At 39.0% G+C, this 16,076-nt stretch overlaps 1 protein-coding gene across 3 annotated transcripts in view; it reads right to left on the reverse strand.

The window, feature by feature from the left end:
• c2cd3 (C2 domain containing 3 centriole elongation regulator) overlaps window positions 1-16,076 on the reverse strand; it is a 165,548-nt gene that overhangs the window by 86,594 nt on the left and 62,878 nt on the right. For all 3 annotated transcript variants that reach the window (XM_043692198.1, XM_043692199.1, XM_043692201.1), the window contains exons 15-20: window positions 13,838-13,989; window positions 11,603-11,846; window positions 10,654-10,831; window positions 7,568-7,751; window positions 4,779-4,951; window positions 4,137-4,272 (exon numbers count right to left, since the gene is read on the reverse strand). In XM_043692198.1, the coding sequence (XP_043548133.1) occupies window positions 4,137-4,272; window positions 4,779-4,951; window positions 7,568-7,751; window positions 10,654-10,831; window positions 11,603-11,846; window positions 13,838-13,989 (1,067 nt within the window). The remainder of the gene's footprint in view (window positions 1-4,136; window positions 4,273-4,778; window positions 4,952-7,567; window positions 7,752-10,653; window positions 10,832-11,602; window positions 11,847-13,837; window positions 13,990-16,076) is intronic.

The following is a 16,076-nucleotide window of genomic DNA, read 5'->3' on the forward strand; positions in this document are numbered from 1 at the left end:
AGATGGTAAATATTCAGCCTGGTGCCCAGTTACAAGTGGAGTTCCGCAGGGATCAGTTCTGGGTCCTTGCTGTTTGTAATTTTTATTAATGACTTGGATGAGGGAGTCGAAAGGTGGGTCAGTAAATTTGCAGATGATACGAAGATTGGTGGAGTTGTGGATAGTGAGGAGGGCTTTTGTCGGCTGCAAAGGGACTTGGATATGATGCAGAGCTGGTCTAGGAGTGGCAGATGGAGTTTAACCCTGCCAAGTGTGAGGTTGTCCATTTTGGAAAGACAAATAAGAATGCGGAATACAGGGTTAATGGTAGGGTTCTTAGTAAGGTGGAGGAGCAGAGGGATCTTGGGGTCTATGTTCATAGATCTTTGAAAGTTGCCACTCAGGTGGATAGAGCTTATAAGAAGGTCTATGGTGTATTAGCGTTCATTAGCAGAGGGATTGAATTCAAGAGTCGTGAAGTGATGTTGCAACTGTACAGGACTTTGGTTAGGCAACATTTGAAGTACTGTGTGCAGTTCTGGTCGCCTCACTTTAGGAAAGATGTGGAAGCTTTGGAGAGTGTGCAGAGAAGATTTACCAGGATGTTGCCTGGAATGGAGAATTTGGAAAGAGCTCACATTAACAGGTAAGAAAGATTCAATCCTTTTTAAGAAATATCCTTGCAGTCACTCAACCCCAGTGAAGTACAACTGTTATCTTTTTTACTCAAAATCCTTCTCCCAACCCTTTTTGCTAGAGTAAGCTTAAGACTATTTTCCAGCTCCAATGCCTGATGTCTTCTTTTTAGCTCTGATTGTAGAGAAGTTCTTTCCAATTCTGCCAGTCCAGAGATCTCTACTCACTCTGACAGCCTGAAGATTCATACAGACTTTGTTCATGCTAGGATGACTTATCTTCTGAACTCAACCTACTAGTAGTTGCAGACCTTCTACTTTTTTTTTCATATTATAAAAGTCAACATTGTAAACATTCAGCAGTTAACCCCCCAGGTAGCCGATTGAGTCATTTAAGTCATATATTTTCTTGGAAATGATGTTCAAATTCACAGTTCAAAAATGACTTTCTGACCTTTGTAAAAACAAAACAATTAATCTTTATCAAACTAAAAACTAAAATCCATCTTTCTTTCACTTTCAACTCAAACTCCCACAATAGCAGGGGAACTCTCAAAGCTACAAAAATAAAAACAATTAGATAAATCAAGAAGTGACAGTTGCGTAAGAAAGCTCAGAGCAAAGTTGCATGTAATTTTGCTAAAAGCAGACATTGAAAAACCCAGAACAGATAAAATAAGACTTCAGAGAAATGTTATATGTGCAATGGTGCCTCCTAACCATGCTGACTATGTTTCAACAACGTTTTCAGATATGTTATGATACACCTCTATTGCAATTAGGTCTTGAACCCAGATTTTCTGGCTCAGAGGTAGGGAAACTAAAACTGCAGCACAAGACCTCAGAGATGTGGTCAGCATGACTGGCAACTAGGCTGAGATAACAAATTGATTTCAAATCCATTGCCATAACCACTTACTTATGAGTACAGATATTAGACTTGACCTTGTTATATTCTGCCAACAAAGAATTATTGAAAAACACAAGGCACAATATTCCTCATCCATTATGAGTGGTTAATTCACAAATTAATATCTTGTGTAATGTAGTGATATGTTGTAAAAATAGAGTTCTCTGTTGGGCTGTAATGCTATTAAATAATATATTGGTATCTTTCAGCAAAAGGAACCTAGAGCAAAACAAAACAAGTGTGAACAAGAATTGCGATTGTTGTTCAATTAAATATAAATGAGGAGAAATACTATCACGAGGCTGACAGGGTTGAAGTAATTAAGTGTAAAGATCTAGTCCTATCCTAGGGTATACCTATACAAAAGTGAATACAAATACATGCTAATCCTATGGGAAATGGAAGGTTGTTACATGAGGGTATGAGATCTATTGTATCTTGCACAAAGTTAATATTTCAGGAAAGTCAATAATTTGTTGAGCATTTTCAGAATTTTATGTTTTTGTTTCAGATTTTCAGTATTCATGATCTTTTGCTTTTATTACAGAGTATTTGAGTGCTTTTCTCTAGAAAAGCATTAACTTCAAGGAGATTTTACTGAAATTGTTAAATAACTGGAAGAACAAGATTCAATAAGACTTACATTAACCAACTTTGAAGGTCTAGGTATTTGCTCACAAATTATTGAAATATAGAATAAAGTTAGATGACAAGAGGTACTTTTTTTCACAAAGAAACTGAGCTATTCAACGAGTTGATGTATCATGGTGTGAGGACATATTTATGCAAATATTAAAACTGAATTCATAACATACAAAATACAGGTAGGATGGAAGTAACAATTTGTGACAGTTCTACTATGACAATATTGGTCAGGTTTGACAGTCCTGCTTTTCCTGTTTGATATTTTCACATGCTGGTCCCTATCTCTTTCAAATATTACTCTCTCCACCTTTGTAGCTACTTAAAAGGAAAACATTCCATCTTTTAAAAGCTCACCTGTGGAAAATATCTATTCTAATGCTATCCTGCGTTTCGCTAGCGATTGTTTCCTAACACAATTTTTTTTAATAGAATCCCTACAGTGTGGAAACATGCCCTTCGGCCCAACAACTTCATACCGGTCCAACAACTTCACACCAACCCTCCAAAGAGTGACCTACCCAGACCCATTCCCTATCCCTGTATTTACCCCCAGTGTACCTAACCTACACATCCCTGAACACTCTGGGCAATTTAGCATGGCCAATTCACCTAACCTGCACATTTTTTGGACTGCGGGAGGAAACCAGAGCACCCGTGGAAAACCCACGCAGACACAGGGAAAATGTGCAAACTCCATACACACAGCCGCCGAGATTGGATTCTCTGCAGAAGTATTTCAATTGGTGTGAAGTGCTTTAGAATGCCCTGAAATTGTGAAAGATGCTATTTAAACATGAAATAAAAGGGTACAAATGTAAAAGGGGTGCAGAAGCAGAGGGATTAGGGTGTATGCATGTAAAATCCTATTTGATGCCCATACCTAGAAGGCAAATGTTGTCTTTTAATGGACTTTTCCACCTGATCTTTCATTGTTAAACAGCTAGGAATCATACCTTACTGTTGCCAGTTTTTTTTAGTGGGAGTTCTATATTTAGAAGTCACAGCTACCAGCAGCTTGAGTAGCAAAAAATGAGCTCTCATCAACATTAAGTTTGTGTTTGGTGCCTTTCCAATGAATTTGTAATATACCTTTTCCAAAACACTTTCTTTGTCGTTCCTAGAATAGGGTATCTAAAACCAAGCAATGCTCCAAATATGGTCTCTCAACGGGTGCAGATTAATCATTTACCTTCTTGTATTTATTTCAATATCCTGATACAATAAACTCAGAATTCAATTAATTTTCAGGGCTTTTCTCAAGAACAGTTCTGCTTTCAAATCACACCATCTGCAGCTCCATTCTTCCACTAAAATGAGGCTATCCATATTTGAGATACATATCAATTTTTCACACTTAAATAAATTATAATGTCATCACATTCATTTTACAAAATTGAATTTAGAGCACAAATTGTGATTGTCTCATGTGTTCCAGTTTTCTGCATTTTTATTCAGTTTGTTATATCCTTATCTGGTTTGAGCAAATTTTAATATTGTTCCCAGTAAACCCATCTCTACACAGTTTATGAACTTTTAGAGAGCTACCAATATGGATCTTTAGCTGCATCTTGTCAATCTGCAAAAACATCAACGATCCATATATTCTAGTTGTTAACCCTTCAACTGTCTCTTTTAGTCACACTGTACTCAATATGCTGAGCCTTCTCAATCTTGGCAATATTTCTCTGGTGGCACTTGGTCAATTACTTTTGAAGGTCCAAATGCATCCCTTTAGGTCTACCTGGTCAATAATTTATTTTAAGAGTTTAATTAGTCAGAGTACTGAAGCTGTACGTAAAAATGCAAAGAGAAAAAACAGAATCAGGTATTAAAATCTGTCACAATTCTAAACAATGTGATCTTTAAAATAATTGTTAACATGAAGCAAAAATCCCATTTTAAATTTTAACACCAATAAAATCATAAGTGAATATCAGATCCATGAAATATTACTTAATTTTCCTCACCTTGCTGCAGCTTGTAGCCCTGAAGCCCGGAGGAGCTTTATTGAAAGGGACACAGCATGAGATGCTACGATACCTTCCCTGGCATCCTCAGTTGTTTGCACTGAACATCTATATTTTACACTAACATCCAATAAGCCTGCAACACATGTGAAAGAATTACATGATATTCGAGGTAAATTACATTATACCCTCTCCATGTTGCAACATGAAATTTGCGTTCAGAAAATCAAGCTTTGTAGTCTACAACAAGATATTAAAAATAAGAGTTGCATGGTTATTTGATGTCTCAGCTTAACTTTTAGAAAATGCGATTTAATTGAAAAACACAGTCAACAATTTGTTTCATCACACATGGAACAGGAACTGTTTTCCTCAACATTAAACAGGTAACTCAGCAATATCAGGTCACAGGCTGGTAATTAAAGAATTTACATTGATAGCTTTTGGAACTATGCATTAGCTTTTACGAAGCTGTTGGTCAAGTTAACTTTCTAGATTGGTTAATATAGGCAACTTGTTTCAACATTCCTCCCTGAATGACAGAGCTTCACTAAATGTTATCATAAAGCAGTTAATATCGATCGGTTCACCTACGTACTTAATCCTCTGATGTAAATAAAAAGATAAAAATATTTCACGTACCGGTGGAGCGCACAGGATGTCCTTCAACATTTTCTGTTCTAGGCATTAGGGGAATACTAAACATTTGAACTCCAACCTCCTTGCGATGTTGCATAGTTACCATAGCACACAGCTTTGATAAAGGTAGGACACTCCTGGCAACAAGTTGGTCTCTAACATTCGGGTAATAATACCTGAGAGAATAAAATGAGTTTGTTACCCAACTTCACATTAAATTAACTCCCCAAAGCCTCTCTGCCATCTACTTGAAACAAGTCAGGAGTGTGATAGTATATTCTCCACCTGTTGAGAGAAGTGCAACTCTTAACAACATTCAAGAGGTTCAAGATCATCTAGGACAAAGCAGCCCATTTCATCAGCACCCCATCCACCACCTTACATGCTCACTGCCCCTACACAGGAAAATGCTAGTAGCTTGCATCATCTACAAGGTGCACTGCAAAACTTTTCAATCCAAGATCTCTATAACCTGGGAGAAAGGCAACAGACCAGGCACATGAGAACACCACTATCTACAAATGCTTTCAAGCCACACAATATCCTGACTTGGAACTAAACTGCTGTTCCTTCCTCATTAGGTCAAAAACCTGGAATTTCCTTCTCTATAACATCATGGATTTACCAACATCACAGAGTACAACAGTTCAAATTTGGGAAGGGAAATAAATTTTGAACTATCCACAATTTTTTGTAAGGTAATTCAATATATTCAGGTAAATTTGCAATGTGGGCCATCTACACTAGCCAGTGGCCACATACACAGTTTCCTGTAAGCGAAAGGAATATGCTCAAACCTTGAAATAAAACCAAAGTGTTAGAGAAACTCTGCAGGCCTGGCAGCATCTGTGGAGATGGAAAGAAAGAACATTTCAAGTCCTTCTTTGGAACTTGTACCTTTTGAATCAGGGAACTTGAAAGGACAATAATTCCCCGTTGTTTACTCCATGGCAATGGTGCCACTAAAGTCAACTTACCAGTCAGTGGCAAGAAAAGTGATCCAACAGCAACACCTCTCCCAGGCCAACTTGTTCAGCTTTGAGGCACTAATGACTCAAAACCAGCCTTAAGCAGACTTCCAAAGTAACTGTTCTACATGGAGTTCCTTAGTGGCATGAAACTCCAAGAATACAACAGAACTGTTTCAGGAACTCCCTCAAAGAAGGACAGAAGCCTGGAGTTCTGGATTTCTGGTCCACCGACATTACTATTATACCACTATCTACCCCCACCTGTCCCCTGGGGAAAAGAGCTTGGCCATTCACCCTATCCATGTCCCTCATGATTTTATAAACCTCTATATGGTCAACCCTCAACCTCCGATGCTCCAGGGAAAATAGTCCCAGCCTATTCAGCCTCTCCCTATAGCTCCAACTCTCCAACCTTGGCAACATCCTTGTAAGTCTTTTCTGAATCCTTCCAAGTTTCACAACATCTTTCCTATAGCAGTGAGACCAGAACTGAATGCAGTATTCCAAAAGTGGCCTGTCTAATGTCCTGTACAGCTGCAACATGACCTCCCACTTCTATACTCAACGCACTGACCAATAAAGGCAACCACATCAAATATCTTCTTCACTAACCTGTCTACCTGCGACTCCACTTTCAAGGAACTATGAACCTGCACCCCGAGGTTTCTTTGTTCAGCAACACTCACCAGGACCTTACCATTAAGGTGTATAAGTCATGCCCTGATTTGCCCTACCAAAATACAGCATCTCACATTTATCTAAATTAAACTCTAACTGTCACTCCTCAGTCCATTTACCCATCTGATCAAGGTCCTGTTGTAATGTGAGGTAACCTTCTTCGCTGTCCACTACATCATCAATATTGGTGTCAGCAGCAATTGTATTAACCACACTTCTTATATTCACATCCAAATCATTTATATGAATGATAAAAAGCAGTGGACCCAGCACCAATCCTTGCAGCACACTACTTGTCACAGGCCTCCAATCAAAAATCAACCCTCCACCACCATCATCTGACTCCTACCTTTGAGCAAATTTTGTATCTTAATGGACAGTTCTCCTTGTATTCCATGGGGTCTAACCAGCCTACCATGTGGAACCTTGTTAGATGCCTTACTGGAGTCCATACAATGTCCACCGCGCTGCCTTCATCAATCTTCTTTCTCATTTCTTCAAAAAATTCAGTCAAGTTAGTGAGACACGATTTCCCAAGCACAAAGCCATGTTGACTGTCCTTAATCAATCATTGCATTTCCAAATCCTATCCCACAGAATCCCTTCCAATAACTTACCCACCACAGACGTCAGGCTCCCCAATCTATAGTTCCCTGGCTTGTCCTTATCACCTTTCTTAAACAATGGCACCATGTTCGCCACACTCCAGTATTCCAGCAGCTCATCGATGGCTATTGATGACACAGATATCTCAGTAAGGGGCCGAGCAATCATTTCCCTAGCTTCCCACAAAGTTCTCTTGTGGCAGATCACATATCTGAACATATCAGTTTATGCAAAGCTCATCCAACTGGATTGGTTGCAAGTCATTTTTGATCCTTAAGGATAAGGACCCTTTTCTCCTGTAGTATAAATTGCAATGATTGCTTCAAATTTAGCCTTCTTGCATTTGATCTGATGACTAGAGGCCTAAATGTTCTGGCAACATAATACCTTTCAGCAATTAACACAAAGATGAATACGGATTCACATTTAGTCTAAAGTAGTTTTAAATTTAATGCAGCTGATGACACATCTCACAGAGTCTCCATCCTATTTTCCTGCTAGATAAGATCAACTTATTTCTATGGTTTCAGCATTTACCTACACCAAACTTCAAACTGAATGCCACTGCCTTCTCCAAACATTTGCTTTGAACAAGTATTCAGCAGTATCTTCTGAACTGGAAGGTCCAGTGGGATGAGGAGAGAATGATTTTGGCAGTCATTAAACAGAGGATCTGGTACACACAATGTGGTTGCTGTTCGAAAAGGCTTCAAGATGATGTCTGTAGCAAAACAATGAGTACAAAAAATGGTTTAATTTAACTGCAGGAATTAATCACCATTGTATTTAAACACACGAACCTGTTTCAGATTTGGGTTCATGTAGAAGTTGACTTTCCAGAACATCTGGGCACAAGTATTAAAGATCTTAATAATTAGATTAGATTAAATTAATTAGATTACTTACAGTGTGGAAACAGGCCCTTCGGCCCAACAAGTCCACACCGCCTCGCCGAAGCGCAACCCACCCATACCCCTACATTTACCCCTTACCTAACACTACGGGCAATTTAGCATGGCCAATTCACCTGACCTGCACATCTTTGGACTGTGGGAGGAAACCGGAGCACCTGGAGGAAACCCACGCAGACATGGGGAGAACGTGCAAACTCCACACAGTCAGTCGCCTAAGGCGTGATTTGAACCCGGGTCTCTGGCGCTGTGAGGCAGCAGTGCGAACCACTGAGCCACCGTGCCGCCCACTAATGAAACCACAATGAAACCATTTGCACAAAACAATTTAAATTTATAAGTTGCATGTAATGAATCTATAACTGATGGCGTAAAAAATACAGCAGCTATTTTTTATTTAAAAATTTCTAAAGAAGTGGATACTGCTGGCAAGAAAAATGTCTCTTGTCCCTCCTAAGTTGCTCCAAGAGGGTGGTGGTGGGCCTTCTTGCAACCTCAGTATTTTGACAGAATTGAGTAGTCTTCCAGACTATTTCAAAGGTTGATACAGCAGAGAAGAGATAAATTGTTTGTCTGATCTCGTTCAACCTCCACAGAAATCTGCAATTTCCACTATTAGACCTGAATCACTACAGAGTTTTCATTTCCACTTTCTTGCTCAGAAGATGAGATCACCCTATCACCACATAACAATTTGTATCTAAACAGCTTTTCAACGTTCAAAAAAAGCCAAGGTGCTTTGCAGAACCGTAATCTGACACAAAACCAAGGCAAAGATGGTACTATTAGCACAAACGATCAAAGATGTATTTATTCATGAGTGAATGAGTGTTGCTGGCCAGGTGAGGATTTATTGCCCATTTCTAATTATCCAGAGGGTAGTTAAGAGTCAACCACATTGCTGTGGGTCTGGAGTCACATGTTGGCCAGACCCAGCAAGGACAGCGGGTTCTTTCTCTAAAGATAGATTTTTCTGATAGCTGACAATAGTTTCATTGTCAACTTGAACTTATCATACCACCTTTTTTTAAACTGAATCAAATTCCATCATCTGTGTATTGGGATTCAAATCTGGGTCCCCAGAACATTTCCTGGATCTATGGCTTAATAGTCTAGCAATAATATGATGAAGTCATTGCCTTACCTGGTCAAAGAAGTGAGTTTCATGGAAACTTTTACATGAGGAGAGACACTTAATAGGCAAATGAGTTTTATGAAGGAGGCCCATGGTGACTGAACAACAGTGTGACAACAGTAGAACAAAGCAAGGCTGATGCAAAAAAGATCAGTGTTAAGTATATGAAGAGTAAATCTATTGAATTGTGCTAGTAGGGATCTGGAAGAGGCGGTTGGCTAGTGTTATTATTGCTAGACCATTCACCTAGAGACCCAGATAATATCCTGGGGACCAGGGTTTGAACCCACGACAGATGGTAGAATTTGAATTCAATAAAAATAATCTGGGCTCAGTGGTGACCATGATTCCATTGTCGATTGTCAGAAAAATCCATCTGGTTCACTGATGTCCTTTAGGGAAGGAAACCACCATCCTTATTTGATTTGGCTTACATGTGACTCCAGACCCACAACAACCTTAAACTGTCCTCTGCATAATTACAGAAGGGCAATAACTGCTGGCATAGCCAGCGACACCCTTATCCCAGGAATGAATTAAAAAAAGGCTACAAGGATGAGACGTAAAACTAAGAAGAACTTAAATAAGAGGATGTGTGTTAAGTTATGAGGTGTGGGGGACCAGAATCCAACATAGGTCAGCAAAGAAAGGAATGACGCACCAGCAGGGTTTAAGGTTGGAAGGGAAATGAGATAATTGCCAAAGAGGAGATAGAAATGACGTCAAGGTTCCAGACAATTCTGTAATTAAAAAAACTTGGAAGTTTTTAAACACCAAACTAACCGACGAGTACAATAGTAATACAAAAACCTATTTCTATTAACTCCCAAACAAAGAACTAACTACATAAAACATACCAAATACTTTAATTACATTTTTTTTCAGTTATCTTAAATTCCTTCTGCCAGCAAATCTATTTTCAAGTCATTTGCTATGTCTTTTATACAAATTGGGAACTCACTACATGAATAGTAAATAGCAAAAACCTACATTCTATCATTCCAAGGTAAATTCTATGTGCTTACCTGAAGAGCGCACACTCTTACCAGAGGCTAAACAGTTACTTATGACAATGCCTCAAATAATGGCTTCAGTCTTCATAGTGCTTGACTCAAGTTACAGCTATTGCAAGGCCAAAAATAAACAGAAAACACAACGATAACAGCAACCTAGTGCACTAGGGGAAATATGGGAGGGGTCTTGGACAGAGAGAGCGTGGGCATCATCAGGTATATGGAAACCTAAACTCATTTCTGCAAATAGTGAGGCAGCACACAGATATGGGAACATGCCCTTGGGGTTTCCAGGGGTAATGGCACAGGAATAGGGCCTCAATTCTACAGAATAATTACATTTTCTGTGACAGTAATGTTTTAAAAAACTATTGATAAACTCCCTTCTAGTTCACATCTTGTGTTTGATCATTTGTTTTACATTTTTGGGAAGTTCCAGTGTTGTTTCCATTAATGCAATTTCTTCCCCGAATTTACAATTTATTTACAAGTGCTATAAAATTTTAAATGTATTATGCTATGTCCAAATTGGAAATAAGCATTTCGGCATATAAAAGTACTTACCATTTCCAAATGGTACTCTCTCAGTTATTGTATTTACATCTTGAGTTGGGAAATAATATTGTACATAGCAGTCTGCTTCTCCCCAGACAGTGGATTGCAAAGGAGTCAATCCTTTAAGTTGCATCACATTTATCTCAAATAAATGTTCTATCAGTTGTTTTGTCTCCTTTCTGTCCAACTGAGAAAGTACATGTTAATATGACGTAATTATATTTTTAAACCTTAAAAAAGCTTCGTACACATTTAGCAAATTAAACCTATTACAGTGCTTACACCACATTTGACAGAATGTGCATGAAGAATACAGACAAGGTGTTTCGCTCAGTGTAATTACTTCAACAATTCAAGGTAACTAATGTCTTGGTGAAATGCAACTGGTTGGCATTAGGTGGGGTGTGGATTAATTGACATGAAGCGGTTTCATCTGCACACTAACACAGAAGTGGTGAGATGACACTGGAGAAAGGTGACTAACACCACAATGCATGAAAGCTAAGTGGTGTAACAACTTTTCCAAGGTGCTATTTCATTCTACTCTTCTGTGTTGAGTTTTATATGGAGCTGAATTTAAAAAAAGCAGTCATGAGGTTTTGCTAACACAAAATAGTAAAACTTATCTGTGAAATGAGAAAGAATGACAAATCAATTTTCTTTTATTTTGGGAGAAAGCGTGAGTTACCGGTAATCAGAGTTCCGCACATCACAAGGCAAAGTGACTCACAAACAAATGGATCTCTTCACACTAATAACTTTCATTGTGTTAGCTACACTTTGGCTCAATAGTTACAGGTCAGAGACTACAAATATAATAACTTAATTTCGACAAGGTTTTAGAAACTGGCACAAATTCACATGCACAAAATGTTTATTTAGGTCTTGAAGCAAATAAGGTCACGTGGGCTTTTGACTACATTACAACACAAATTAACTAATATCATAACAATCAAACCTTTGAAGGAACTGAAAGCACTTGATCCAGAAAATGAGGTATCTGCTGCACACTAGCAAGCGATATTCCCTCATCATTTTTCAATTTCTGAAGTGCTGCTATTTGGTCTGCTTCTCCCATTGCTAGTAGAACACGAAGGTTGCCCTTTTGACTGCCTGTGAAAACATCCATCATTGGCATGTAGCTGTCCACAGCAACCACCGGATATTGAGCTTGGAGCAATAAATGTGAAATCTTGGGATCCCTTTTGATTTGCAAAAAAATTTTTTTAAAAAATCAATGGTCACCAAATAGAAAACAACCACAGCTTTGATCAATTACATTTTTCCAAATCTGTCATTAGCCTTCAATTACCACATTGAAATAACAATCAAAAACTTAGAAGCTTTTAAATACCAAATTAACAAGACAGTCAACGGATGGTCAAGAAACTACACACGAAAATAATCACTTGTAATTTCTTGTTTGGGGTTTAATGGAGACATCAAATGATTCAAATATTTTAATTACATCAAATTTTGTTTTTCTATCATCGTAAGTTCCTTCTAGTTATTGCTCATAGCTTTTTTCCCAATTTTCACGTTAACACCTAGAAATTATTTGATATTTCTTTTACTCAAACTGGGAACTCGCTACATGAATAATGCATATCAAATACCTACATTCTACAAGATTATAGTCATAGTCATAGAGATGTACAGCATGGAAACAGACCCTCAGTCCAACTTGTCCATGCCGACCAGATATCCCAACCCAATCTAGTGTCACCTGCCAGCACCTGGCCCATATCCCTCCAAACCCTTCCTATTCATAAACCTCTCATAAACCCATCCAGATGCCTTTTGAATGTTGCAATTGTACCTGCTTCCATCACTTGCTCTGGCAGCGCATTCCATACACGTACCACCCGGTGTGTGAAAATGTTGCCCCTTAGGTCTTTTTTATGTCTTCCCCCCTCACCTTAAACCTATGCCCTCTAGTTCTGGACTCCCTCACCCCAGAGGAATTCTACATGCTTGCCTGAAGAGTGTACTCTCTCATTAAGCTGGAGGTTAAACAGTGACTTCCCAAATTTCACTCCAATCTTTTCACATGTACTCTATACTTACGCAGCAAAGATTTTTATTTTTATGCAAAGCATATAGCCAAGTTGTGTGATTTCTGAAGAATGCAGTAAAATTATGAAACTTAAACAAAACATGAAGAAACAATCATAGTGGATAAAAAGTTCAGACCTTCCTCACAAGTGAGAAATCAGAGCTGAAAACTAAAATGTTTAAGATCATAAGACAAAGGAGCAGAAATTAGGCCATTCAGCCCATGAAGTCTGGTCTGCCATTCTATCATGGCTAATAAGTTTCTCAACCCCATTCTCCTACTTTCTCCCCATAACCCTCGATCTCCTTGATACTCAAGAATCTATCTATCTCAGTCTTAAATATACTCAATTATCAGGCCTTCACAGCCTCTCTGGCTGAAGATGTTTCTCCTTATCTGTATGCTACAACGTCTTCCTTCTACTCTAAGTTTGCACACATTCTTTTCAGCGAGGTTATAAAGGCAGTGATTCCGAAAGCCTGGTTTAACTACTTGTGAATGCTTTAAAGTTTTAAAATAACTCTTGTACAATGAAAGGGGAGTGGCCAGTTCTCCCAGCTCAGCTTTTCTGATTGGTTTCGTTTTAGCACGCACTCTGTTATGAAACTGCTGGACCCAAACAAGCAGGTCCATGCTGATCCTCCCTCTCTCTGACATCTCTCCTGTAAGAAACTGTATTGGATATTGCCTTTTTTTTGCAAAGGGGTGTTTATGGGAATTGTTGCAAGTATTGGAACAGCTTCATTAAGTTGGGATAATCTGTTTGGGTTATTCTATATTCTGTTCTCTTTTGTGTTTTATTTGGTAATCTTGCAAAGTAAATTCTGTTTTGTTTAAAACTAAGTGGTTGGGCCAGCTGCATCACTGCTGAAATATCCACCATACACCTGCTTAAAACAACGAGCAAAGTTAGGGTCTGGACTACTTTCTTGAAATGTTTTGAGGGGGGTCTGGTCTGATCCATAACCAGGTGAATACATTTCCAACTTACAATAATGTTGTAGGAGGGTTAGCAGGTAGTGTAATGTTTCAGAAACCAATGATGTATAGCCGAATGTTTCAATGCATCTAAAGTAACATCACTCTGTGTGGTACATTTTAACACAAGTACCATTTCATATGCTCTATATCATTTACCTAAAAGATATATAAAACTGATGTAGAGGTAGCTTCACAAGGCCAAGAAGTTTCTCCTGCTGTGTGTTAATCACTTTATTCCAGACCTCTATAATCATCATGTTATTCTTCATCCTCTCCAATAATCTGGGAGTCAATGTGATTGGAGTTACCTGGTTTAAAGAAAAAGGTGAAACTAGCATACCCAAAACTTCAAATAGTTCTGGAAATGAATTATCAATAATGAAGTACAGTTCATATAACAGGCTGCGCTGGTCAACTCAATTTCATGGCCTAATTTTTACTTCTTACACTCTTTGCTTTTAAATGATAGTTAACTGCTGCAGATTTATATTTCTGTAAATTATAGGTCAGATATTTTTTATCTAGAAACACCGGAACCAACTGTTTATCAGATAAAGGATGTTTTCGGATACACTCATACCAGTAAGTGTCACTATCTTCAAACCTGTTTCTGTCTACAGCAGAAGAGCATCTTCAGCTTCTCTGTTTCAGTCGCCAATCACAGTCTGGTTTAAACTGCCATCAATCCTACTGACCCAACAGGGCATCAGTTTGCATAGATTTATTACACTCTTCACGGCTTCAAACAAACATAGAACATTACAGCGCAGTACAGGCCCTTCGGACCTCGATGTTGCGCCAACCTGTCATACCAATCTGAAGCCCATCTAACCTACACTATTCCATGTACGTCCATATACTTGTACAATGGTGACTTAAATGTACTTAAAGTTGGCGAATCTACTGCCGTTGCAAGCAAAGCATTCCATACCCTTACTACTCTCCGAGTAAAGAAACTACTTCTGACATCTGCCCTATATCTATCACCCCTCAATTTAAAGCTATGCTCCCTCGAGCTCGCCATCACCATACTTGGAAAAAGGCTCTCCCTGTCCACCCTATCTAACCCTCTGATTATTTTATATGTCTCTATTAAATCACCTCTCAACCTTCTTCTCTCTAATGAAAACAGCCTCAAGTCCCTCAGCCTTTCCTCGTAAGACCTTCCCTCCATACCAGGCAACAGCCTAGTAAATATCCTCTGCACCCTTTCCAAAGCTTCCACATTCCTCTTATAATGCGGTGACCAGACTGTACACAGTACTCCAAGTGCGGCCATACCAAAATTTTGTACACCTGCAGCATAATCTCATGGTTCCAGAACTCGTTCCCTCTATTAATAAAAGCTAAAACACTGTATGCCTTCTTAACAACCCTGTCAACCTGGGTGGCAACTTTCAAGGATCTGTGTACCGAGATCTCTCTGCTCATCTACACTACCAAGAATCTTACCATTAGCCCAGTACTTTGCATTCCGGTTACTCCGACCAAAGTGAATCACCTCATATTTGCCCACATTAAACTCCACTTGCCACCTCTCAGCCAATCTCTGCAGCTTATCTATGTCTCTCTGTAACCTACAACATCCTTCATCACTATCCACAACTCCACCGACCTTAGTGTTGTCTGCAAATTTAGTAACTCACCCTTCTACGCCCTCATCCAGGTCGTTTGTAAAAATGACGATCAGCAGTGGATCCAACACCGACCCTTGCATTACACCACTAGTAACTGGACTCCAAGATGAACATTTCCCACCAACCACCACCCTCTGTCTTCTTTCAGCAAGCCGATTACTGAGCCAAACTGCTATATCTCCCACAATCCCATTCCTCCGCATTTTGTACGATAGCCTACTGTGGGGAACCTTAACAAACGCGTTGCTGAAATCCATATACACCACATCAACCGGTTTACTCTCATCTACCTGTTTGGTCACCTTCTCAAAGAACTCAATAAGGTTTGTGAGGCACGACCTACCCTTCACAAAACCGTGCTGTCTATCCCTAATCAAATTATTCTTTTTTAGATGATTATAAATCCTATCTCTTATAACCTTTTCCAACACGTTACCAACAACTGAAGTAAGGCTCACTGGTCTATAATTACCAGGATTGTCTCTACTCCCCTTTTTGAACAGTGGAACCACATTTGCTATTCCCTTCAGTCTTCTGGCACTATTCCTGTACACAATGACGATTTAAAGATCAATGCCAAAGGCTCGTCAATCTCCTCCCTAGCTTCCCAGAGGATCCTAGGATAAATCCTATCCGACCCAGGGGACTTATCTATTTTCACACTCTGCAGGATTTCTAATACCTCTTCCTTGTGAACCTCAATCCCACCTAGTCCAGTAGCCTGTATCTCAGTATTCTCCTCGACAACATTGTCGTTT

Source organism: Chiloscyllium plagiosum, chromosome 6, assembly GCF_004010195.1.
Source record: "Chiloscyllium plagiosum isolate BGI_BamShark_2017 chromosome 6, ASM401019v2, whole genome shotgun sequence".
NCBI classification, from domain to species: Eukaryota; Metazoa; Chordata; class Chondrichthyes; order Orectolobiformes; family Hemiscylliidae; genus Chiloscyllium; species Chiloscyllium plagiosum.